At 41.7% G+C, this 27,761-nt stretch overlaps 1 protein-coding gene across 3 annotated transcripts in view; it reads right to left on the reverse strand.

Moving 5' to 3' along the window:
- fndc3ba (fibronectin type III domain containing 3Ba) overlaps positions 1 to 27,761 on the reverse strand; it is an 89,157-nt gene that overhangs the window by 47,053 nt on the left and 14,343 nt on the right. For all 3 annotated transcript variants that reach the window (XM_041060653.1, XM_041060654.1, XM_041060655.1), the window contains exons 2-3: positions 17,872 to 18,017; positions 14,985 to 15,060 (exon numbers count right to left, since the gene is read on the reverse strand). In XM_041060653.1, the coding sequence (XP_040916587.1) occupies positions 14,985 to 15,060; positions 17,872 to 17,988 (193 nt within the window). In that variant the 5' untranslated portion in view covers positions 17,989 to 18,017. The remainder of the gene's footprint in view (positions 1 to 14,984; positions 15,061 to 17,871; positions 18,018 to 27,761) is intronic.

A 27,761-nucleotide genomic window follows, 5' to 3' on the forward strand; every position in this document is an offset into this window, starting at 1 on the left:
TCATTCTCTCCCTTTCTCCATCACCCTCCCTAAACCATCCCGTCTTTCCTTCCATCCCACTTTCCTGACCTCTAGTCAGCCAAACAAATAGGTAAGAGTACAGTAAATACACAAACACCAACACAACCTGAGCAAAGTCTACAGTGCAGGCTTGTGTGTGTGTACTGAGTAAGTCACAGGTATGAAGAGACAGACCTCTTTCAGTCTCGTCTGCTCCCCTACCATGGAGACTAGGAGGGATATGAAAGTCCTCATTGAGTAGAAGGTCATAGTATGGGGAGAACACACTCACCACACACACACACACACACTGAGCTCCTCTAAACCTCTTTCATTCACTGCTCATAGCACAGTTTCCCTCTTGCTCACACACTGTCTCAAATACACTCGTTCTTGTATCTCAGTCGCCCTCACACACACACACACACACACACACTTGGCAAACAGACGTGTGTTTGGACAGTCTCTGCTGCCTCTGTCCTCTTCACTCAGCAAACAGCAGCATTCCTCTGCTCACTCACACACACACACACACACACACACACACACACACACACACACACACACACACACACACACACACACACACACACACACACACACACACAGTGAACATTCCCATCCCTGGCCCCCAGGACTGGACCCAACAAGCCCAACTGCCCCCCAACCCCTCCCCAAAATACAAGACACTCTTTGTCCTGAAGCCCTTCACACACACACACACACACACACACACACACACACACACACACACACACACACACACACACACACACACACACACACACACACACACACACTGCTGTAAGTCATATAGTATTAAACTGACTGCCATTTAGAAAAGCTCAGGATAATCAAGCAGTTGTGCATGTGTATTTGAGTGGTTGCAATTGTGTCCGTGTGTGCACGTGCACACAGAAGTGAATGTGGTCCTTGATCCACATTGTGGTAACGTCACTGGTCTTTCCCCCCGCTTTGCCCTTTAAGGACCACAAATAGAGTCACGACTTCCTCTGCCTAATCCTGCTGGAATCCCAGACAACAGAGTTAACCAACTGCACCCCCCCTCCGCTCTCCCCCCTTCTCATCTTCCATCTGTTGCTTCTTCCGCTTCCGACTGTTGGAGAGGTCAGGTCAGAGATTAATTATGAGGTCATATCCTGCATGTGGGATGACATCACTGTACTACCTGAGCCACTGAGGGGCATCAGCATGAGTAATATGGCCCTTTGAGAGAGATCCAGGGGGTACCTGACTAAAGAGTTCATTTTCATTCATTGTCCTACCCCCACACTGGGTATTATATCATGATACCCATGATGACATGATTATATTGTTATTTACAAAATGCTGCCATCAAAATGAACCAAAAACTATTAATAAGTTTTTTTTTCTTTTGACTTACAAATGAAATACAATTAAAAACAACTGTTTTTGTGTGTGATTTTTGAATATATCATGCTGCGTGTCTACAACAGGTCAACAGTACAGTCTTTGACCCAATGTTAGACTCTGCAATGTTGAAACATAAAAAACAAAAAACAAAAAAAAAAGCAGTGGGAGGGAAAGCCACAACACATTCAGTCTAGAAGATTTCCTGTGAATTCCTATCACGTGGCTCAGAATGTTGTTGATGTTGTGTTGAGACAGGCAGAGCTTGCCCTCTGCTCAATGATCGATTTACAGAGTGATAGATTACCAATGATTACCGAGATTCCTCATTAATTTCAGAGTCTTAGATCTACCTGTAATCATAGGTTTCACTCTGCTAGCACACAAGAGTTATTCAAAACAACATCTGCTACTAAACAATGCTACTACAAGGGTCACTGAAATAAATCCAAGGTCTGTGGTCAGATGTGCATTCATCTGGGGGTCAGTGACGTGTGCACGTTTGTTTGAGAGCCACTGCTGGAGCAACCAAGAGGACCACAGGAATGATGACAAATTACGTTTCGTATTTCACATTAAAACCAAAGACAAACCATAACACTGACTAACGGGGGAGAGCAGAGAGAAAAACAGACAGGTGTTGAATTGGAAAACACTGAAAACAATAGATTCCTGTGATATATGAAAAAGAGTGCAAAACACATCAATAAATTTAGTTTTTAAAAAAAAGGAAATATGGGGCAACAATGAACCCAATCTTATTGGCGAAGAATAAGACAGCAAAGTTTTCACACTAAGATAACGCATATACACAAAACACACACACACACAGTCTCTCACCTCAGAAAGTTTAACTTTTGTAGCCAAAGATTTATACAAAAAATATACACACATGTCCATGGTAAACATCCTGTCTTACGCTTTACCACATGCACACGCGCACACACTCTCTCTCTCACACACCCACACAATATTTCAGATGAGCAGAAAATCTACTATGCTGAACTGTACTGTAGCGACTGTCCAGCTGGCTGTACATACATTCACACACATACACATGTATGGAGAGGAGATGATGAAACATTTCGTCAGATGTTTCCCATGATACAGCTGTAAAAGACAGCTGCGACTGGGCCCCCAAAGCACAAGACACACACTCAAACACAGAAAGAGTCTTGGCCTCACACGTGCCCCATTACTTACATCCGTAGTCATGCACTAACCTATGCACGGTGCATAAACACAGTCATCTATCACACATCTATCAATCGACTGCGCTGACAGTCAATGTGTGTACTGAAGGTCTATTGTGCGTATCAGTTTGTGTTCAGCCTATCAGACTGAAGAACTATTCAGCTTCTAGAAAAAGTGCAACACTTTCTCTCTTTCCCCTCGTTTCAGCCCCGCACATGTGGTCACCACATTGAAAGGAAACACAGACCCTCTTGGGAAAGCATGTGTGTATGTGTGTGTGGTGTTGGTGTCAGACCAAAGGAGTCTGTTTGTGAGCTGACCTACATACAAAACAACTAGACTCAGATGGATTTCCCAAAAACACACAGAAAAAAAAAACACATAGCTTAACTAAATAGACAGACTGAAAAAAAAATCTCAACACACACACACACACACACACACACACTCACAGACACACACAGCCTTTGTATATCCTATCAGAGCCCCATGGAGGCAGCTGTCCGATCTAGATGGGTATTTGTATTCCTGTATGTGTGTGTATGTGTGTGTGTGTGCACGCATCTGTGTATGTATGTGTGTCTGGGTCAGTTGTGACGTGGCGTTGCCTGGAAGTTATGTAAGCATCAGCAGGGTAATGTTATCTGTCCTCAGAGCTCCAAGAGCAAGACACTCCCACGACAGCTTCCTCTACTGCCTGGCCAATATACACACACACACCAATACACTCAACCACACACACACTGTAGAGAGCATGGCCCATTGTCATATCTAAGATAGAAAACTGAAACAAATCCCCATAGATCTTTTAGTCTACTGATATAGCTGCTAGTAGCTTTGGGAGAGAAAAGGAAACAAAGAAAGATAAAGAGATAAAAGATAAAATAAAAAGATAAAAAATGGAGATAGAGGAGTAAGAGAGAGAGCTTGCTGTAGCAGGAAATGTGGGAGACAACTTTAAAATAGCACAGCGTACTGCATATACACATCCTGGATTGGCGTGAAACATGTGATGCTACATGCACATACACAGAGTCACACACAAAAGCACACACACTAGACAGCCCTGTGGTCCATCTCTGGTGAGTCCGGTGGACATCTCTTCCATGGGCAGGATGAGGTTCAGTGATGGAGGAGGAAGTCAGAACTTCCTGCGCTGCCCTGCCCTGCCCTCAGTAACAGCACTAACACTCTGCAGAGTCACCCAGAAACTAGCACATGCATGCACACACACCCATCGACATGCACACACAGCTGATATGGTGGATATTCATCTAACAAACATCTATACACATGTGCATAGAGAAACACACTTCTGATCCTGTTCTGTGCTACAGTGTGTAATTTGTCTGGGCTGCTGATTTGCTGTGGAATGTAAATCATAAGATGGAAGGTTGCTAAGTTTGAACACTGGGCCTTACTGTATGTACATAATGTGTGAGTGCGTGTGTGCACGTATACATGTGTGTCAATCAAAGTTGTATAACAGCGTCATCAGAGAACAAGGAGGAAGTTCTGCCAGATGATGAAACTATCAATGCCATAATGACTTCATCAACATCTGACATCAACATATTAAAGAGCTGAAGAAGAAACAACGCTATGAGGCTTGTAAAACCAGCGTTGCATTTTACTAGCCCACTGCCCCCAGTTCATATTTCAAATTAAGAGTGCTCTCCTCCATATAGATTATGAAAAAACTAAAACAATGAGCCTTTTACAACAACAGTGGAGGAAAGTTTCCACCCTCGCTTGTGCACAATCACCCCTCCAAGTGAAATGCTGTATGGGGTCTGATGGCAGGGAGGTTTGCTGCCAAACAGAACTGCCAGACTTGTGCACTAAAGTCTTCAGTTCCATCTCTGGTTGTTTGCCCAGAGGTAGTAGCAGTGGTTGTGATCCCTGTCCCTGGCTGGCAAGTGGATTAAATCCCATTATAACCTTCTTCTGCTTTCTCTGTTTCTCTGCTGTCTCTGCAAATAAAATTATCACTGAAAGAGTCAGTCACCAAAAAAAGACGAACTTCCAGTTCATGTCACATACATGCATTTTGCAAGGAAAATGCAAAAATAAAATATACTTGTCATTCAACTAAAGTCTTGACATACAGTCAATAAAAGTGACATTTTGTCAGCTAAAGAGTAATGTTCCCAGTAACATTATTATATTCCTGTTCTTTGAATCATTTCAAAACAGCAGGTGTCATTTTTATGTTGGCAGACACATTATGTTAGAATAAACACTTCATAAATTTATAAAGGTTTCTGAATATTTGAAGCATTTGTGTGATGCTCGATATGTATTCTAAGTCAAAAATGTTTCCTCTAATCTTGAGCTGACAGTATCTCCAGGTCTTTACCGCTCTCCATGTGATCCTCAAGACTTGAGAATCTTGGCAACTTTGAAACTTTATTTATTCATTTAAGGTTAATGCATGTACCATTTATTTATTCAGGTTAGTCCAAGTGAGCTCAAGTCTGGCTTTTTACAAGGGAGAACTGGCCAAGACAGCAGCAGTGCTTTAAGTGTTTAACACTCAGTAGCCCCAGAGCAGTAAAAACATGCAAGATATTATAAATCAAACACTCCTCAAAAATGATTTAACTTCAAATGGTGATCTTTGTTCGCAAAGGTTATACACCCATTTTAAGGAAAAACTTAATACATCAGGATCATCATCAGTAAGCCGCACAACACCCATATAAAACTACTGAAAATTCTTCAGCCAGGATCTTAGCTGACCCACTATCTCCTAAAGAGGCTTTATCTTTTGGTGAAATTGGATTCTAGTAACAATTTCTTCCTCTAAATGACCAAATCATCTAGAGTCTGATATCTCATTTGGGGAAAATAACTCTTCACAACTTATTTCAAAGGGTTAAATTTCTTAGAATTTGGTGTTAACATCTACATCTTATCCTGTCCTGATCACTGTGTAAACAGCCCTTGAGCATACAGGCCTAGATCTGTTTAGTGTTCAGCATGTAGCCTGGGTGCCAGCCCATACCTCCACCCAGCCCAGATCTCTCTCTGGTTCTCCCCCACCCAGAGGAGGGGTGTTGTCGGCCGACCTACTTCTGCTGTTGGGTTTGCTCCAGAGGAGAGCAACGTAACGTCTGGAGGGACACCGAGCTCAGCCATGCCTTGTTCTCAGGACCCTTGCACAAACACACACACACACACACACCTTTGCAGTCACACACTCACATGGACACAGATGTATGTCGCTCACATATACAAAGACAAACACATTTCAAAACAGCGGAGCGATCCAGATTAACACCTGAGCATTCCGTATGTAAACTCATAAGATGTCATGCTGACATAGACACACACACACACACACACGCAGTTGTTCATACACACTTGACTTGGAACAAACTGACATTTGAATAGTTTACACTGTCAGAAATCACGGTCACCTTGGCACAAACAACATTCACCAAAATGACAGACACACACACACGCGCTTGCAAATCATAACTACTCTGAGCACACACACATCCTAGCTAGCTCTTTTATCACATGAGGCTATTCTTGGGCTTGCAGATATAATTGTTTTGGGGACTGGTAACCACGCAACACACAATGCATGGAGCAACATACTTCACTTATCAAGTCTGCCATTCATGCACACATACACACATGCATGTGGACATAGGCAAAGGCTCCTGACATACATGTGCAAGTATGCACGTGCACACGCAAATATACACAATCCAGACACTGATGACTCATTGTATCCATTCCCTAATCAACTCTACATGTCTAGAAGGAGAGAGAGAGTGAGAAAAAGAGAGAGAGAGAGCAATGAAGTGCAACAGCTGTTGGTGTGTAAACAAACCCAGTCTAATAATCATTTCCTGCTCTCCCTCCCTTGCTCCCTTCTATTTCTCTCACTCCCTTGAATCCTCAAGCCGAAACAAATACTCAAACCTTGACCCACTAAAGCAACAGTGATGCTTTTAGTCATTTTTACTCATTTTTTCCCCTCTGTGCACAACTTGCTACGTTTGGACCCGGCTGTACTCCTTTCCTCTCCTGTCCTCCCGACACTTTCCTCCGTCTATCTCTCCACATGTTAATGTGGGGCATTCCTGGAGTATGAGTCACAGTCTGAACCGAGTTTGTGTCCACCACAAAGCGCAGAGAAAGTGTGCGTAGGGAGATGGGAGAATTGAAGAGAAGAGAATTGAAGAGAAGAGAAGAGAAGAGAAGAGAAGAGAAGAGAAGAGAGGAGAAGAGAAGAGAAGAGAAGAGAAGAGAAGAGAAGAGAAGAGAAGAGAAGAGAAGAGAAGTCATGTGAATGTCAGTGGAAAGAAAGAAGGCAAGACTAGATTAGCAGGGACTTTCCCCCACTCCCCAACTCTGAATTCCACTGTTAGTGTGTATGTGTTTATATGAGTGTATGTGTGCATGTCCGATGGCTGGAGCGATCACACAAGCAAGGAAGTGATGATATGGTGGAGACTGTGTGTGTGCGATAAGGAAAGAAATCTGGACAAGTACCTCGGTCCAACTAACTTCTCTTTTAGACCAATATCAAACCAATTTCTCTACCATTGCCTCCAACCATTCCCAGACCTCCCAGGTTGGGCCGGCCCATCGCCGACACACACTTCCGCCCATCCAATCAGATCAGAGCAAAAAGGAAAAAAAGAGGGGCTTCTCTATGAAATCTAAACATGATGTAAACAATCACATGCATAACCTACGCAGCTGTGAAGGACTCATCAGTTTTATTCCTCTTTAAATACAACTCTTCTTTGATGTATCCCACCACCACTTGCAGCTACAACAGTCCCATGTGATCAATAAAGCTTCATCCAATCTAACTGTATCTAATCTGAAAAGCAGCATGAACAACATGTGGAGAAGGTTCAACAGTTTTTAAAGGGCCCTTGAGTGTTACGATGAAGTTTAATTTAATTAAAAAAGGCAAATCATCAAAAGTTGGAGTTATGGGGTACAGACTGAAATAAAAAAAATACTACAAGATAGAAACACACAGGGAAGCAAGGGAGGAAGTGAAAAAGGTCGTAAAGAGAGGGAAAGGAGGAGGGAATGAGGGTGGAGGGAGGGAGAAGTGCTCCAGCTGTACCCTGAGCTTCAAGGGAGCCAAGAATTTCATCCCTGGAAAAGCTCTCTTTCTTTCTCTCTCTGTCTCACTCTCTGGAAAATTCTGCAAGCACTCTCCTCTACACAGCTGCTGTTCACACACACACACACAGACACACACACACATACACACACTCACACACATCCACTTTCACAAAGTCTTACATATGAAGACAGACAAAGTATTCTCCAGAGTTTTGCCCACTCTTTTCATCCCCCCAAAACCCCTCCCACCCCTGTGTTGCCCTAAGTGGGCCAGTCCCAACAGCGAATGCAGCCTTCCCTAGAGCTGGCAGACCAGACCAAGTCAGCAGCGCAGGGGTGGCCGGGGTCATCGCATCGAGGAAGTGGCCTCGCCCGGAATGTATGGCAGCAGACACGACCAGACATGTAGCGTCTGATTCTCTCACTCTCACTCTATCCCTCTTTTTTTCTTTCTGCCTCTCCTCCTTTGTTTACCTTCCTTCATTCTATCATTTTATTTCCAGTCAATTTCTTCCTCGCTCCCTTCCTCCTTCTGCCTCCTTATGCCCTACTGCGTGAGGGCATTGAGTTTATAAGTGAGCACTGGGCAGGGCATACAACAACAATCAGCTCTCTCTCTGCCTCTCACTCTATCTCTCTCTCACACACACACACACACACACACACTCTCACACACACACAAACACGCTGAAGCTCAAGCTCTAAACTACCTTGTGCCAAATGAACCAAACCAATCTTCCCTGTCCTTTTGTTTCTCAAAAAGAACATTTGAGCGGAAAATACTGGAAATAGAAAAAGCCAGGTATGCCACACACAAACACGCACGCACACAAACTGTGCCCAGAGGGACCACATTCCATTACACACCACCTGGAGTGAGAGTCCGTTCCCATGGTGACCAGTTTCACAAATCCAATGGGACATAACACTAACTTAAAACACACGTACTCACACTCAACACACCTCCAGTTTTACAGTTTGCCAGAAGGCATAAAAACTTTCAGGTAAATCCTCTGCAAAAAGATCTTCCTTTGCTTGGCTGTCAAGATCAAGCTACACACACATATCCATGTACCCAAACACACATTACACATACAGAGGATTTCTCTAATATATATGATCCCTCATGGCCATGTGTCTCTCCACCCATCCCATTACCCTTTTTCCAGCACAATATGAAGCATATTCCATAAATACAGACTCAGCAGTTGTCAACTTGGAGCAATTTTAAACAGAGGGGAGGAAAAAAACACATAACTGAAACTTCACTGTCTGACTTGTTGCAGCAGTACCTTTTCACACTCCTCACCTGAAAGACAACATGATTGCACTAGTAGATTTTAATATGGTGGTTGGCTTGTTAGGAGCTAAGTGTACTGGGGATGCAGACAGTGAAATCTGCAACAACATTTTTGAAAATTGCTCAGTGGAACACTGCTGTCCAGGGACTGATTAAGTATTCCTTTATGGGCTAAAAAAACCCCCAAATCATTAATCATATAAAGGCACATGTGGATATCTGAAAACCTGACTGCAACTTTAGTGATGAAAAGGTTAACTTCACCACATCTGGAAAGGCCACAATCACAAATGATGTCCACTTAAAGTACTGCATAAATATGCAATGCACATTAAATTGGTTATGGGATTCATTATGCCTGGGGCTAAAAACAACTGCCACAGCAATAACAGCACACTCATTAATTTGTCTAGTCACACCCATTAACACATACACAAACAGAAGGAAAGACACACATGGTCACCAAGACATTGCACATGTCTTTTTTTTTTTTAACACACATTTGGAATGATGGATAGAAATCTACTTCCATTTAATTTTCCAAAAAGAGGGATAATTACACATAATCCTAAAGTATGTTGCTCAGTTCATTTGAATAAACACACTGTAAATCCTTTCAGCTGAGAGGTCAGCTGGAATACAGACATCAACCAACCTCCTTCCCATTGCACGGTAATTTTCATTTCACTGTGATTGTCACATTGTCCCATACGGGTGGGATTTAGATTTCAAGGCACATTTGAAAAAGCTCCTAAACAACTACCTCTAGTTACAAGCAGCAAAGGGACCATCCGGCACAGTACTCTAAATTAAGCCCTTTTGAAAGAAGCATATTTGTGCCTTCTCCCCCAACTTGTTTAGAGCCATCTGGCTCGGTGTAAACACAGGCCGCGAGACTTTCCACCATATTTCTCTCAACCAGCTATTTCCATTTACATCAAAGGGCTCAGAGTGTAGAAGTGCACACTCCGGCAGAAGACTGGTAAAAGAGAACCTCAGCGTGCTTCTGTAGTGGTGCAGTGAAGCCAGCAAGAGGAATATTAGTATTGTCCATCCTGCTGAGACAAACACCAAAGCAGGGAAAAACAGAGAGTGAGATGAAGACAGAGAAAGAGACAGAGGCTGGCAGAAATGGACAGAAATACCCACAGTACATCCCAATTCCCCTGAATGTCTACTGTCTTTCCCTTACTCACTTAGTTCCTGCCACTTAAGCTAAGAACAGATGCAAGGAAGGGGAATCAAGAAAACATGAATCATCTGAATTGACATCAGTTACTGATCAGGCACAAAATTTGCATGACTTGCACATCTGCATTTATCGATTTGTGCTCACTTATAAACCCATTATATATTATGTTTATTGTGTTGATGCCTGATAAAGTGTAGAAACAATTTATTGCCCTAGACATTTTGAAGAAAATGAAAATAGCCTTCCTTGCATCTAGTGTGTCTGACTGACATATGGAAATTGGTTGCTAAACTGTCACAATAAAGAAATTATACCATTTGACAATTACTAAGACAACATCTGTCTGTCTTAAAAAAATTACACCTTGGATGCTTTTGTGTATCCTCTGTCTAAGCTACTCTGTGCAAACATAAGTAAGTGGAAAGTCTTTAACGACAACTGGCCTTATCGATTTCAGGAGGAGTGTGGAGATATGAAATAACAGAAATCGGATGCACCCACAGAGGGACAGAGAGTTAACAGTGAGGGAGACACAAAGAGGACAAACAAACAGCGCGCATCTGCTGACAAAACTCAAAACAGACGTTGGCATGATTCTCACTCTGCTCTGTCCAGATGACACACATGCAAAGAAACATGTGCACAGAGCCGGTGCAGAGGCCACATGACTGAGGTCACACTGGCAGTGTCCACCATAACAACTGTTTGTCAGAGAAACAGCCTGGGCTAACCGGACAACAGCAAAACATAGGACTACATTTCCCATTACGTCACTGCTGTAATACAGCAGTATAGTCATCAATATGCAGCAGCATATAACTAAATATTCTCCTTTCACAGACAGATGCTAGGTAGAATATCCATCCAATATAATGGTAATCAATGACATTCAGTAACTAAATAGATAAGCACCAGCAGGAACTTTTTTTTTTAATTGTGTTTTCATTTTGATTGGATAACACAGTTAAGTCTTTCATTTGATTATTACACATTTGTAACCAATCTGAATTCAATAAAAAGCCAAATTTCCTGTAATCTCCACAGAAAGGCTGACGCATAAACACACTCAAACACATATAATTATTAGGAGAAACAAATGCATGAATATTAAGTAGATGGGGAAGGGGAATGACACTATATGTTGCGGTTCTGCCAATTTTGGTCTTTATTAATTCTAGTCTGGGAGTTAACTGGAGCACATGGAACACAAACCAAGAAAACAAGGGCAAAACTCCTCATAGAAACTTCCAAAAGATCATGAGATTTCTATTTGGATAATCTCAGAGAGAAGAGGACGTATTGCCACTTATCCAAGGTGCTTCACTGGCCTCTCAAAGTGCATCTGAAACACTTCACTCGTTTCACTCTTTCTGTGCAAACAATATGTGTTTATCATAAAGCCACTGAGTAGCTGGTTAACTGTCAACAGTATCTACATGCAAAATCAAAGTTCCTGGTGGCAAAAATATCCATTTCGAGGCAAATGCTGCTCAGATTAAGCATCTCCGTTCAAATATACTGCAATGTCATACATTTAGGAGGTGATAACAGACGTTGCAGCCAATGAACTGAGGAGTATGGCCAGCTAATCAACTGTTGTTGATCTCAGTTAAGAGAGTATGCTGCAGTAGCGGCTGCCACCCAAGCCTCATGATGTCACATCCTCCCTGGCATGGCACAGCTTCCTGCTCTTCACCCCCTGGCCTCATCATCCCTCATAAAAGTCCAACAAAGAGCAAACAACACAGTAAACCAACGCAGCCTTGTAAAACACACATAGACACACACACACATGCACATACACACACATATTAACACACTCACATTCCAGAGCAGGGTGCTCTAACACACCCTCCAGAGTCTTGTCCTTTGATGTGAGTGTGGGAAAGCTCAGGGGAATGGTCTTAGTGGGGGAGGGAGAGAGAAGGGGGGGGGGGGGGGGGGGGGGGGTCAAGAGGGGGGAGGGGAAAGGAGGGAGGAGAATGTATACATGAGAGCAACACGATGAGAGGGTGAGAGATAGACAGGGAGTTAGGGGGGTTGGGGGGCAGTTGAAGCTGACCCTCGGAGCACTGAGAGGTCAGTCTGTTTAAACAGGGGACAGAGACATGTAGACACACACACACACACAAACACTGATTCGCTGCTATAAAAGTGGCAAAAACAAATAACCAGAAAGAAGAAAGCAGAAAATAAGAAAGTACATTAATTATATCACTGACATAACTGACAGTAAGAACTACTGAAAATAACTGAAAGCTTTTCTATATTTGAGAGCAAGCATAAATTATCTGAATGTGCACACAGGATTTCACGGGCCCTTAGGTTATGGAATCTGTTGAGCATAATAAAAAAACTATGTAAACTTTCAGTCCAAATAAAAGAACACAATTTGGCCAGTAACATTTAGCGGTGGTGTGGCTAATGAGCAGCACTTAACATCAATCCAACAAATACAATAGTCTCTTTTCTGCTCCAGGTTTGCTTTAAGGTAGAGGCAGACAAAAGAGGAGGAAAGGAAAAGAGGAGGGAGGTGGGAGGAAAAGAAGATGAGAGGAGGAAAAGAGGGAGAAAGAAGTGAGCAGAGCAGAAGGGAGGCTGAAGGTTCATATGAAAGAATCTCTTTTGGCTGCTGTGTCGACGTCTCCAGGCTGGTTCTGCCTTGGCAGAGCATCTGTGTGCGTGTGTGTATGTGTGTGTGTGTGTGTTTGTGTGCGTGTGTGTGTGTGTGTATGCGTGTTTGCATGCATGCGCCGCAGTGCAGCAGCTAAACAGAGGTTACTTTATATAAAAGCTGGTTCCTGGTTGTGCCCTGAGGTCTCTGTAATCTCACTCTCTGTCACATACACTTGCACACAAGTACGCCATACAAACACACATGCAGACGCACAAGTACACAAGCATGCGCAAACACGGAGCTCTGAGGTCTCAGTAATCACACCGAGTCTCTGTCTAAAGAGCGACTCAGTTCGCCTTCAAAACACACTGCCACACTCCACCTCTCATTAAACCCAGTGACCTCCTCCAGAGAGAGACAGAGGGAGAGAGAGCAAGAGTTCGTGTGTGTGTGGCCCTCCACATTAATAATATGTGCATTCAAACGTGACCCCTAGCCCCCAGCCACCCGCCCAATTAACTGTCGTCAACTGTAGTAAAAGGCACCAAAAAAAGCACACACACAGATACACACTTGTACCTTCAATACTAAATTTTGCATGCAGCCACACAAATAAACAGACAACCACCAGACCCCAACTACGTCAATACTGTGTCTCATTGCAAATCAGCGTCTGGTATCCCATTCATCTAATCACTGTGCACATTAAACCATTCTTTCATCCGTCTTTAATCCGTCTTTCCACAAGTCACTGATCCATATCTATGTATTTGTCTGTCAACTGTATCTGCGCATCTTTGCATCCATCCATCCATCCTATCATGTACCATTTCTGTCTGGCATTATCTGGGCTCATAGGCCTGCTAGGAGCGATCCCTCTGATTTCAGGGAAAAATTGAATTACATGGCGGGCGGAGAAAAGGAGGCGGGCTGTAATTAGTTACAACATAGAGTATGGGGTGGGTTTTTTTTTTTTTTCCAAGGGGGAGTCAGTGTCTGAGCCAAAACTGCTCTCTCTCTCATAGAAAACCACTCAGAATCCAAAGAAAGAGTGAGAGAAGAAGAGAGAGACAGACAGAGGGAGAGAGATTGAGAAGAAAACAAAGGCGCCCTTTCAGAGTTTCTGAGTACCAGCTTACTCTGCTGACATCATCAAAGTGAGACGCCATTCCACAAGAGTTGGGGGAATTCCCGTGTCACTGCCACCTCCTTCGGTCGTTAAGAGCCTCTAAGTGGCTTACATTTCCAGCCTTTTCATGTACTGATATCAGCCAGAGAGTGAGACCATGGCTGCCCACTCTATTCCAATCTGTCACTGACTATGCTTTCAACTAGCATTTTTAAATTTGGCGAAAACATATTTAGAGGCAGACATTCCACCCCCCCAACTTCCTTGTCTTCACTCTTACTGCTGCATTATTGACTGCAACCCTAAAAGAATTAATTTCTGTTTTTGCATGTTTTACAGCTGTATAAACCAACATACTGGTGACAATCGTCTTTAATATTATTATTTTGTAAAAATTCTGGAAGGCAATGCTGTTTTAGACTTAAAACTTGTATCACATATCACAGTAATCCCAATGTCTGGTTTTAAAATGTCACATCACTGCAGTATGTTAATGCAGCTAAAAGAATGGTAGAAGGAAGCTCTGACATCCTAAAGCCTATAACCTAGGTTTGAAAGCCAGCTTCTGAAACTTGCATCCCTAGGCTCTGTCGTCAGGAAAAATAAACCCAGAAGACCATCAATCATGATGATAAATGTCATTAAAATGATTTAAAAGGATCATTTCTCCAATCTCTACAAAGCCACATGAATGCACCATTGTGCTCTGCCAAACTTGGAAATACACTTCAAGAATCCATAATTTGACCTGTATCTTCACACAATAGAAAAAGGTATCATGATATCCCCTGTGTGGGGTTCTCTATCATTCAAGGTCCATAATTATACTTTTATAATGAACTGAAATAAAAGCAACCAACCGGCTAAATAGAAGGAAAATAATAAAAGACAAAAAAACATAAAATGCTTCGGAAAGACAGTACCCCTAATGTCGAGGATGTGCAGCCAGCAAATAATTAAAGTGATGGGAAATACTCTGTCTCACAGTGACATGCATGAGTGCAGCCGCCAGGCCACATGTTAATATGATAATATAATAATATAAGCGGGTACTGACCCTGGATGCATTGCAGTGAGCCGTCCTCTGCCCGGATGGTAAACGTCTCCCCCGGGTTCACCTGCACCAGGATCACCTGTACCAACACACCCACACACACAGATCACACAATTAGAAAGCACAGATCAGATAAAAAAAACAGAAACTAGGATGGCATTAAAAATCTATAATGCCTTATGCCATAAACACATCCATCTTCAACAATCACAAAACAGGACAGACACTCTGCTGGGCATCCAGTAGGCTCGCAGAGGTGACATAACAGAGTAACCATCAGATCCCAGAGTAGGGCGGACACACAGAGTTCACACATATGAATGAGGTGTTAAATAAGCTAATGGTGAGACACTGCTGCTGTTTCACACACCCTGATTTCACAAAAGCCTCGCTGTTTTAACCACACTGGCAGAACACCACCAAAACCAGTACACACAAATATTACACACATGGAGAGAGGCATATATTACAAACATACAGACAGGTGAGAACTGTACAAATGAAGCCAAACCCTATGACACTGGGTATGATTTCTGGGTGTTTCTGCTGAGCGAGGGAGTATGCGTGCACCTTACCGTCATATTCTCCGCATACAGATTGTTGAGAGTGTACACGTGGCTGTAGACATGAAACAGGTGACCCTCCATTGCACACACATGCACATGTATTCATGTACACCTGCATGCACACACAAGCAGCCCTGTCTATGCTCTACAGGTGTGCCGTCGTAAAATCCTCATATCCTGCGTTCCTCCTGTAGTGTCTGCATGCTCTCCCATCTCAGCACTAACCTGCTCCTCTCCCTCAGACACTCATACACACACACACAAACACACACACACACACACTCACTCACTTCCTGCTCTGTCTGCTGCAGCGGCTGCTGTTGCTATGGGAACCCCAGCATAGTACAGGGCGACCCATGTTTCCTAAGGACTGAGAAAACCCCTATATCAGACCATGTGGGTGAGTGAGTGTGGATTTACTGCGTATATGTGCAATATGTGTTATGTTTAAACCTGCATGAGCCAAGATCGCGTATGTGTAAAATAGCAGAATGATCACTGGCCAAATGTTAAAAATATTTTTAGACAGCAGATTACATCTTAGAAGCTGGAAAAGTAACATCAGATGAAGAGTCTGGGTGGATATCAGGGGTAAAAGAATAACAGTTGATAATAAATCAGCACGCCCATCTCCATTATGTGAAGATGTTTGCCGGATTCTCAGAAGCAAAAATCATGTGAGGAACAGCTGCCAATTTAATGAAATATTCATACACAGATGTTTCAAGCAGACAATCTTCTTAAGCATGCAAAACTGGCAACGGAGTTAAAACTAAGCACATGTGAGCTATATAACATAATGAAGTGGAAACAATGCAGAGTATGGAAACTCTTATTGACAACATTGTTGAACTTCATTCTGTCACCAGTACAGTGTTCCACATTCTAATAATAAAATCAGAATTTCCTTTTAGCAACATTGCTGCACTTTATTTTGTCACAGGTGAGAAACTTACAACTGTTCGAATAGTAACTTTTTTTTTCCTTTAGATATTAACTTCATAAACTCTTGGTATAAAAGAGTAAAACTGAGGAACTTTTTCAGAGAGAAAAATGAAAGAAACCCTCAATGAGAAACTCCATCAAGTTTTATTTACAGCTAGCTTAGATGTGATGGCAGCACTTTGGATCTTCAAAAGATTTTCTACATAATGCAATTCACATGTTTTTAAATACAAACTATTGTACAGAGATGTGCTGTCACATACATGTATCTGAGAAACACAGATCAAATTAAACACGCAGATAAACAGGTGTAGGCATGCAGACACAGATAGACAGGAAAACTGATAGACAAGAAAGTAGACAAACACAAACACATCAGTACGTTCTCAGACTCAACACAGACACATGTGTGCCCACACACACGCACACTGAAAGGGCAGGAGAAACAAACACACACACATACACAGTGTAAGACAGACTAAGAAACAAACAAATACACACAAACATGGACACGCACATATGCACAGTCAAATCTATATAATCACTGGTTGAATCTGATTGATTCCACACTGGGAACCAAGTTTAAACTGCAGGGTGTTAACAATAAAAAGAGCTCCCTAACTGCTGTGTGCAACAGCCAAAACCCTCCCTAACTGTTATGTGTGGCAGCCAAAACACTCCCACCATGCTTCCTCTGGGCTGTGAGGGAACAGGCCAACGATGATACATAAACATCATCATCATCATCATCATCCCTCATCTACCAAAAGCACACGGTGTAAAAATGTATCTGTGACAACAGGATTAGACCCAGGTCAATTAACTGTGATGCTTTTAATTACACTGATCACTTCCTTTTGCCTTTGCAGAGCTCGGGTGGGGTTTTGTACTTTGAAGGTGATCCAGTTGGCTCTGCAGAATCTGATAAGATCAGTCAGGCACAGAGAAGCATTTGAATCCTTTTCCAAAGTAATTCAAGTTAAGGCCTGGGATCCATCAATGTAACCAGTCAGCCAGTTACATGCTGCTAACAAACATGTCTCTAGAACTGAATGAGAGAAGTATATGTGCCTGTATGCGTCTGCGTTTATTCTTGTTCCTGTTATATGACAAATGCTTTACTGTAACAACTTGGCAGCTGTTCATTACCTGTGGCAGCCACCCACAAGGCATGTGACAAAATGACAACAAAGAGAAGTGCCTGCATAATTGTTTGATGTGCATTCTTGTGTGCATCAACATGGAGCGTGTGTGTGTGGCAACACAGGTATGTTGAAAGAAGAAGGTGGATGCATTTGCATGTTCATTCTGTAAGGATAACTGAATGCAAATGACAGACGTGTGTGTGCGTGCGCATGTCTGTGTGAGTCAGTGTTTACCTGCTGTGCTGCATCACCGTTAACCATGTGAGGCATGAGAGGGACCTCCCCGTTCAGGAGGGGGGGCGGAGCCAAGTCCAGTGGAATCTGGTCTGTCATCATCATTGTGACGTACATTCATGGAGAAATTCACTGAACTGCCCTACCTGGGAAAGTACAGAGAATGAGAAACACGGGACTTCACTATTGTTCACAAACACAAAGATACATTTCCATTGGTTCATCAAGTGCAGTTCACAGAAATGTCATAAAAAGAAATGATAGGACAAAAGTAAAAACCTGATTAGGTGCATTTCCCTGTGCTAAAGCAACCAAACAGGATTTCAGATGATTAAACAAAACATCAATAAGTAAAAAGGAAAAAGAAAGTTGCTGTTGATCTTCACTATCAATTCTTTCAAAAGTTTCATTCAAAGGTGAAGGTACAAAATAAGGTTCAACAAAGGGTACAACATTTTCTAAGGTTGAACAGATTTTTAATTTCTGAACATCCAAACCTACGTATTTGAAGAAACAGCTTGATGCTTCGGGAAGCGAATACCTATTTGTTTATTGTCTATAGTTACTGTAAATATGAAGCCGGAGCCGGTAGCCAGTTAGCATAACTTGAAGGCTTGAAGCAAGAGGAAACACAACGCCTGGCCTCCTACCAGCACCTCTAAAGCTTGCTAAAAGATATGTTATATCTCATTTGTTTAATCTGTAGAAAAACTGAAATGTAAAAAGATTTGATATTTCCCCCTGCTTCCAATTGTTATGTCAAACTAAGCTAACCAGTTGCTGGCTGTAGCTTCATATCTAGAACAAACATATAAAAGTGGTATTGACCTTCTGTCTGCCTCTCAGCAAGAAAGCAAATAAGTATATTTCCCAAAATGTCGAACTATCAGCTTGTGCCAAGTTTGCATTATGGCAGCCTACTGATGTGTTTCCATCAGTGTTTCATGCAGTTTTATTATCGACAAAGCAATTTTCCACTTCAAGTGAGCGTGAAAACCTTTTTGCATTGTGGAGGAGCTTTCATTAATTTGTCTGTTTCCACTGGGTTTACTGTATTCATGTGGTTTCTATCCCAATTCGGATATATTTCTAATAAAAGATGTGTACATGAGACATGACAGAATGAGTGGTGAATGAGCGAGAGAGAGAGAGAGAGATAGAGAATCCGAAGGGTTTATTTTAACAAAGGTGCACACAAGCAAAACAATAAGAGAGATGGAATGATATAGATGATGGTCCAGTTGAGAAAGATAACAAAAGATAAAGTTGTGTGCAAGTGAAAAGAAAATAGACACATAAGAAGATACAGAGGACATTATATTATTAAGTGTTTCTAACAGATTAACATTAGCGATTTCCTAATAATTTGCCAGTACCTGGTATTGCACAGACATATCGGCTTTGGTAAAATACAACAAGTCATATCATGTTAATATAAAAGAAAGAAGATTAAAGAGGGAGAGGTACACAGAGATGAGAGTGAGAGACTAATTCAAAGCTCTTCATCATCAACAATAGTTTTGTAAAATATAAGGGGGATTATAGTGAATATCCTGTTTGGAGGATAAATTAGAAAAAAAAGAAACATTGGATGAATAAGGTCTTAGTTTGAAAGATGAATAACTCGGATAACTGCACCTGCCATTAGCTTTGTAAACAGAGGACACAGCAGATTAGTATTCTATATAAACATGCAAACACAAAGCAAGAATGGGAAGTCTTTTGAGGTCTTATGGGGTCAACTGTGCTTGGTGCTCTTTGGAGAGTAACCGAGAGCTAAATCTGGGGATGGTTTCTTTTCTTGCATTATAATAGCAGTAAAACTAAAAAGCATAACTATGAAAAAAATAAAAACAACAAACCATGGCCCTTCATCTTAAGTGGAAAATAACATGGTTTCACCTAATTGGCTTTATGGCAAGAATAAAAAAAAAAACAAAAAAAAAACAAACCAACACACGTCAGCCATGTGCGAGGTCCTCATCAGGTTTTAACCAAACTTCTGACCCAAACTTTACCAGTCAAAATGCACGTGTGATTACAGCAAAAACCATGTAGATAAACACACAACTCAACCACTAAACATCTCATAGAGTTACGTCAGCAGCAATCCATACGCTGTCCCCTGGGGGAACAGACACACACACACACACACACACACACACACACACACACACACACACACACACACACACACACACACACACACATATATATATATATATATATAGAGCATAAACTTTAAACATCAGCCAAAATGTTCAGCATGAACTTTGTTAACACACAAACACATACAAGGTACATTTGCACACCTATGCAAACACACACAGATTCATTGCCAGAGGTAGATTACTGAATGACGCAGGTGTTTCAGTTCATTGCTGCTGAGTGAAATCACTGCTAAAGAGCTACTGACTAATGGCTATAAGCTGCTATTAGTACACACGAACACACGTTCAGCTTACAGCATGGATCAGGGATCTGCTTTTTATTTAAGTAAGTAAAAGAAATCTCTGATATCCACCTCTGACATACATACACAGATAATATGCACGTGCTCACACACACACACACACACACACACACAGCGTTCCACTGATACAGCTGCATGTCACTGTGTGTCTTTTCTTTCAGCTGGTCGTCTTCTAACACTGCTAAGGCCTTTGAAAGGGTTAGCAGATCACACAGCTGTGGCTCGTATTGTTGTAATGTAAACACAAACACACACTCAATTCATTTTTTTTGCCTTTCAGACTCTATCTCTTCCTTTATTTCTTGATTTTTATTCTTTGTCTGTCTACAAATGTCTGTCTTTCTCCATTTGAGCCCCATTCCCAGCTCAGCCTGGCCATCCTGCCTTGAAGACACACACACACACACAGTTGCGTCCAGGACACATCACAGACAGATGGTAACACTACTCTCGGCTCTGCCAGGAAAAAGAGAAGGGCGAGACAGAGAAGTAAGGAGGGAGGAGGAGAGAGGGAATACGTAAATGAAGGATCGGCTTATGTGATAAATAGACAGTGAATGAACAAGAGGACAGTCCGAGGCATCTCTTCCAAAAACCCTGTGTTCTTAAAATAATCCCTCTTTCCCTGAAGAAACTTGTTATATTTATTTAACCTTTTTACTCACTAATACACATCAGCCTGAATCACAAATAGAAATGAGATTCCAATAACATTTGCTATTTGAATGATGTCCAAGGAATTCTGGTGTTGGGTAAGGTTACCAGCAGGAAGTCTTTTCTGCATAACGAAGGTGAGAAATTTCAACTGGAAAATCCACATTTTATAAGTGACAAAAAAAAAAAAAAAAAAAATCAAAGAAATAAAATACATGTTACCTGCCTCTAGTCTGCTTGCATTACTTTTTATTCTGGTTTTAAAGGGTCAGTTCACCCAGAATACAAAAGTGGTACCCAGGTTCACAGATATGTGACAGTGAGATTTATGCTAGCACCACAGCACAGAGATTAAAGTAAATGGAATGCAACTGAAAAATTACATGAAAAAAATCTGACACCAACTTCCTTCCAGAATCTGTGTCTTGAGATAATCAGTAGCTTCATATTTAACAGACAGATATGATAGTGGCATCAATCTCTTCATCTCAGCAAGAAAGTGAATACAGTAGGTGTATTTCCCAAAATGTCAAACTATTCCTTTAAAGCAATCACAGGGAAACTTGTAGATAAACATAAATGCATTGTGTTCTGCTCACTGATGTCTTGTTATATAGTTTCTTGGCATTGGCATCCTCTAAATTTAAACACTTAACCTTCCTCTACAATTTGGAGCAATTGATGTGTGAAATTGCATGGTGCAGAAGCAACTTGAAGAAAAAAAATGATTATCCATTTGTTCATACTAACTATTTTGCTGATTTTTGTGCCTGTATGCTTTGTGAGGCTCAGTCATGAGTGGAGGTTAAATGTTGGGAAAATGTAGATGCACTTTTTGTTTTACAGCTGTTCTCTGTGGTGTGTTGTACATGTTTCCTACAGGATCTAATGCACATATCTGGGAATTTAATGTATCAATGAATGAATAATGACCTTTGTTTTCCAGTGGAATCAGTACCAGATGGATGCTGCTGTTGACAGCTTCAGACATCACCACACACACACACACACACACACATACACACACATACCCACATACACACACCCACACACACACAGTGGTTTCCGTTCCCCAGTGGAATGTGGGAGGAATAAGGTGTCGATTCCCAGCAGGGATAAAATGTTAAATTGAAAAATTCCATGTTGGATTCAGAAAACAATCACCCACTTGTCTGAGTGTATGAGTGTTTGTGTGTGTGCATGTGTGTGAAAAAGCATGTGTATATGTGTGTGCGTGTGTAAGTGCGCATGTACACGTGTCTATGTCGTTAGACTGAAAGCCCTGTGTAAGCATGGAAACTGCCTCCATAACATAAAAGATGCATAGACTAAAACACACACCTAGATGTAACTCACACACTCTGTCACACACTCTCACACACGCACACAGAAGCCCTAGATATTCAGGGCAGCTCTGACTTCCACAACACCACAGTCATTACTCATACAGTCATTCATCACTCACACTCACACGCCCAAAGACTCCAGTTTGTCCATCCTGATGAAGCATAATGGTTATTCACAACCACCTAACAGACTGTCTGACTTACTTCCACTCGACTGCTTCACACCTCTCTCTCCCTACCATCATTCACACACACAGCCATACCAAACACGAACACACTCATTTGTTCAACCACGAAACAGGTTAAATGTCTTGAGATCGGCATTTTTGCTCAGAATGAATTTGACCTTGGAAATGAGTCTTGAATTTTTCATATTTTGCAAAAATAAATAAAAAAAATAAACTAAACCAAACTCACATAAAAATTAAATAGTCTTAAGTGCCATTCTCAGCTTGTACTTCCGATTTTCTGCCAGTGAATGAATTATGTATAAAAATAAAAGCTCTGAAAAGACTGTGTAAAACTGATCGCATGTCCTCTACTTCCACTACCTAAAACCGCAGATGATATAAAGCAAATAAAACAGTGTGACAGCACCGAGTTTCTAGCAGCACAGTGAAAGAAGCCACAGCTGATATAAGGCTAACATTATCTCCTTGGCCACAGATTAATTTCTTTCTCCTTTGCTACACAAGTTGACTGCTGTTTGTTAATTCCTGCAGCTGGGGAGAACAAAGTTAGGCCTGTCCTGGCATTTGTCATGCGGTTTAATGCTGAATCAATACATCAGCATGTGTGACTCTCCTAGGTTGTATTTTTCCTCTGCATTTAATGGCGGTACAAAGTTTTGTTAGCACTACACAGTAAATTAAAAAAAGTTTATATTTAGGAAATGGGCTTAACATTTGTTAAATTTGAGCTCAAATATGTGGAACAAGATTCCATTTCAGAAAGCTTTGTGTAATGTTCATTTAGAGCCAAACATTGAAATTAATATTTTGACCAATCATTCTAATAGTAAACATAGCAGACCTCCACTGCCATGAACAAAGCAGCCTTGAAGCCTTCCCCTGACGTTTCCCTTAAGGGCCAAGAGGGCTGTTCATGACATAAGTGAAATCCCTTTTGGCCTTCTGCACATTTAGATATGAGTAAGAATCACGACAGGCTATTGTTTGCTGATTTATCTTCAGCCTGCAACACAATTCAGCACCAGTCATCGGACTGATAAACTTCTCTAAAACTTTGGCATTTTATCCTATGCAACCCACTGCTTATAAACTGCTTTATTCTAAAATTAGCTAATGCTTTAGCTTTATGACAGTCTTTCCAGTGAAGGATGATACATGGCTCGCTCATGACAGATGTGGCAAGTCCTTCTCAGAAGTGAACATGTCATAAAAAGAGATAAGCATTGATTTCAGATGTAATCCCGCTGTCCCCCCAAAGCACTATTATCTGCGGACAGGCTGTGAAGAAGATGATGGAAATCTATAAAAGTTTAGAAACTTGGACTGAAAGCAGGTTGAACTTTGAGAGCCATACGAACCTAATCTGAAAGAAGACTCAGTAAAAGCTATTTTTCAACTGAGGAATGTGTCTGCCTGAGTTACAAACTGACAAGACAATGCTTTTTTTATCAGTGTTAAAAACTGTAATGTGTCCTGAATGTTTCTTTGCTGGTATGAAGACCAAAATTCTTCAACCAAATGCAGCACATTTGGTTGTAGATAAACTGCAATGGCTTGGTTTTATCACTATTTAGTGTTTACCTTCATCTGTTGTTTTAGTATTACCATTAATTGCAGAAGATTAATATGCTGTCGCAGAACTATGAACTCATTATCAGTCTTACATGCACATGCACACGCACACTGATATCCAGAACACAGAAACACATCATGCCAGTGAATTACCTCTCAGCTAAAACAAACATAGCTCCATAAGAACTTTGATTGTGACTGTTTGGTCAACTGCTGTAAGACGACCAAAATGAACCACTGTTTCCTGCCCTTGATCAGAGTTTAGCGCAGAAACCATAACCAGAGACACACTGTGCTAATATCCATTAGCAGAGAGACAGACAGTATCTTAGCCCTTTTATCCAGCACACCAATGTTTCCAGGAACTCGTGAACTCTTTCATGAACTCAGGAACCTAAAGCTGGTTTTGATTTTGGTTCCTTGTTTGCTTCCACAAAAAGCAACCAATATTCTACTGCCTTTCACTTCGTTGCAACTCACTGGGGCAGAGTTTGGAGTACTGAGCTTTCCTGTCTGCTTATGCACAAGCTTTGCAAGAATCTTACACAACTTCCATTTTTAAATAGCATCAAGCAGAGACAGGAAGATATAAAAACTACGTCTGTGAGCCATAATTTCACTATTGTGACAGCCTTGTTGGGGGCTGTACCTGTCACCATCGATTCCTTACATTTTCCCAAAATCCACAGCTCCTGGGACATAGTGGGAAAGCAGACTCAAATATGCAATAAAAAGTTTTGTAAATCCCCGAAATTTAAAAGTAGACAGAGGAAAGAGGGATTCAAGAAGTACAGACTGAGGGAGAAAAAAGTGGAGAATAAAGGAGAGGTACAGCCAAAGATAAAGACAGAAAAGAGGCATAACAGTTATATTAACACAAATAGCTCAATTATAAATGTATTGATGTGTTTAGCCAACGTTGTCTGTCTAATTATGTCAACCTGCATCATTAGACCCAGCTTTGTGGCCTGGGCTAAGCACCTGTCAACCATTACCTGACTTCCATGTTTCTATCAGGGTTGGGAATTGTACTTACAGGGGATTTTACTAGTGACAAAGCAAAAAGAGAAACAACTCAAGAAGGAGAATTGAAACTGAAACTGAACTTTAAAGGGTGTTTAGGTAATGTTATTCTCTGCAATGCTGTGGTTGAACAGTCATAACCATGAAACTACATTTGCAGACAGGGATTGCTGATAAATATGTCAGTCATACACTGTGAGCAGATTCAGTGGACTATATAAAAAGAGCACAGATTACACTGTTAGCAGCTAAAAAAAAAAAAAAAAACCTTTGGTGTAACTGATTTGCAATGTGCATGTAAATGTAGTGACATAAAAGGAGAGAGATAACAGAGAGAGAAAGAGAGTCATAGGTGTAGGTATCCTTTTCCTCATCCTGGGTGTGTGAAGTACTCAGGAATGCTCTCAGGTGTCACTGTTCGGAACTGAATGACTATCTATTCACTCCAGTACACACACACACACACACACACACACACACACACAGAAATACACGTGTGCACAAACACAGTATACGCCAAACACGACTGGGATTGATCCAAGTCCTTTTAATCTTATCAGCTCATAACTTTAATCTGTGCTAGCATTTAATACACAGGCCCGCAGACACACTGTTGTGTCTATGTGTGAGTGTATACGTGTGTGTGTGTGTGTTTGGAGAAAGGGGGGTAGCTTCTAAATATGGTGGGAAACTGCCACCAACACCACTCCCATTCAACCCCAGCTCCTTTCACAAAAGGTATTCAGTCTAGGAAAGACCTGCTCCCTCTCTCTCTCTCTCTCTCTCTCTCTCTCTCTCACCCTCTTCCTATCACACACATACACATGCACACACACACACACAGACTGGGTGAGTACCTTTTCACCAGGGGAGAGCGAGAGATGGAGTGGAGTTGGGGGAGATGCAGAAAAGGATGGAGGAGGGGAGGGAAGAGAGAAAAAAGGGTGGAGAGGAAGGCAAAGAGGAATGCTGTACTTGTGCCTACTCTGAGGGGAGCATGAATACACACACGTATACACGCACAGACACACACACATACACACACACTTGGGGAAGACAGAGAGGGGATTTATAAAAGATGGAACCTCTTCGGGTTCCCACGTCGGCCGGCAGCTTTCTGCACATATGCAGGCAGTGTGTGTGTGTGAGAGAGAGAGAGAAGAGAGAGAGAGAGAGAGAGAGAGAGAGAGAGAGAGAGAGAGAGAGAGAGAGAGAGAGACGGTATATTGAGAGGCTGAAAGAGAGGGACAGAGTGTCTGAAACAAAATTTAGAGTTTCAGCTCGTTCTTCAGTTTGCCTGCATGCATTTGGTTTGCATATGTGTGTGCATACATTTGTGCACTGCCTTTTTGTGTGCACGTCTCTGTATGTGTGTCTGTGTGTGTATGGTCGAAGTCCTCTTGCCCTGTAATTGCGGTAATGATATGTCATCCACGAAGAAGAACTTGGAACGGGTGGAGTGGAATGCAATGGACACATACGAGAGCACACACACGTTCCACTTGCAAACCATGTATGAACAAGCTCCTCTCCCAAGTCCCTGAACTGAGGCCTTTAGGGCACCCCCCCTCCCCCCAAACAGATGAAATCCAGCACCTCAAGAAACCACATCTAATGATAAACGAAAGCCTTTACCAACCAGATGCTGCTTATGGCTTTTATTTCACTTTAAACCAGCCTCTTTTGAAACTTTCAATCAGGCCATTTTACTTCAATGCCACAACATACGTAAAAGGTTACAAAGCCAGTGCTGTTTATTTCCTTACAATTTCAATCAACCATATAATAATTTATGGAAAAAAACACCAGTCTCCCTAACAGCTCAATCTTTCAGGGTTGGGTAAAAAATTTTATTACATTTCTAAAAAAAAAAAAACACATTGTTTTGCTCAAAGACATGCTGAACTTGTGATTATCTCGGATCTCGGTGCAGGACAATCTCCTGCATCACTAGCCAAACCAGGAGTATCCATATAGGATGTGCATATCAGTGCAAACCCAAAACTGAACATATGATCCCAACTGAGAAGTTCCCCAAATAGTCCAGGACTCTAAATAGCTGCATTTCATTGCCACAGGCCTTTTTCTTCAAATTCTGGCTACTGTTATCCTTATCACAACAATGCTGCACTTTTGGAAGTTTTGTCATTGCCACGTCCCACATTCCCTGCATGAATGAGCATTTCTCCACTTTTACAGAATGCAAATGAGTCTCCAAGGTTGCACTGCGGTCGTTGCCTGCATCTTGCACTTAACTCATGGCAGATGTGGAGCTATTAACAAACTAAAGTTAGTCTTAAGAAATGCAGGAACACCCCTGCTCTTTATGTTAGTGTCTGATGAAATTTTGAACTGTCATGCTGCATTTCACCTATCCAAGATTAGGTGGCATATAAAAACACAGTGTATAATTTTTTTTCCAGGATTGTTTCTTTCATAGAACTATTCTCTCCATTTCATTTTTTTGTCTCACTTTTTTTTCCTGTTTCCTCCAAATGCCAGGCATTCTGCAGATCGTTGTGTGCAGCCTGAGCACAGACAAGTCAGGACTCAGTCTGGTAAACGACCAGCTCAGCACTTCGCTCCCCCCTCCATCCCTCGCCCTCCACATACACAAAATGAGCACCCTGG

The sequence above is a fragment of the Toxotes jaculatrix genome, chromosome 17 (genome assembly GCF_017976425.1).
Source record: "Toxotes jaculatrix isolate fToxJac2 chromosome 17, fToxJac2.pri, whole genome shotgun sequence".
Classification (NCBI taxonomy): Eukaryota; Metazoa; Chordata; class Actinopteri; family Toxotidae; genus Toxotes; species Toxotes jaculatrix.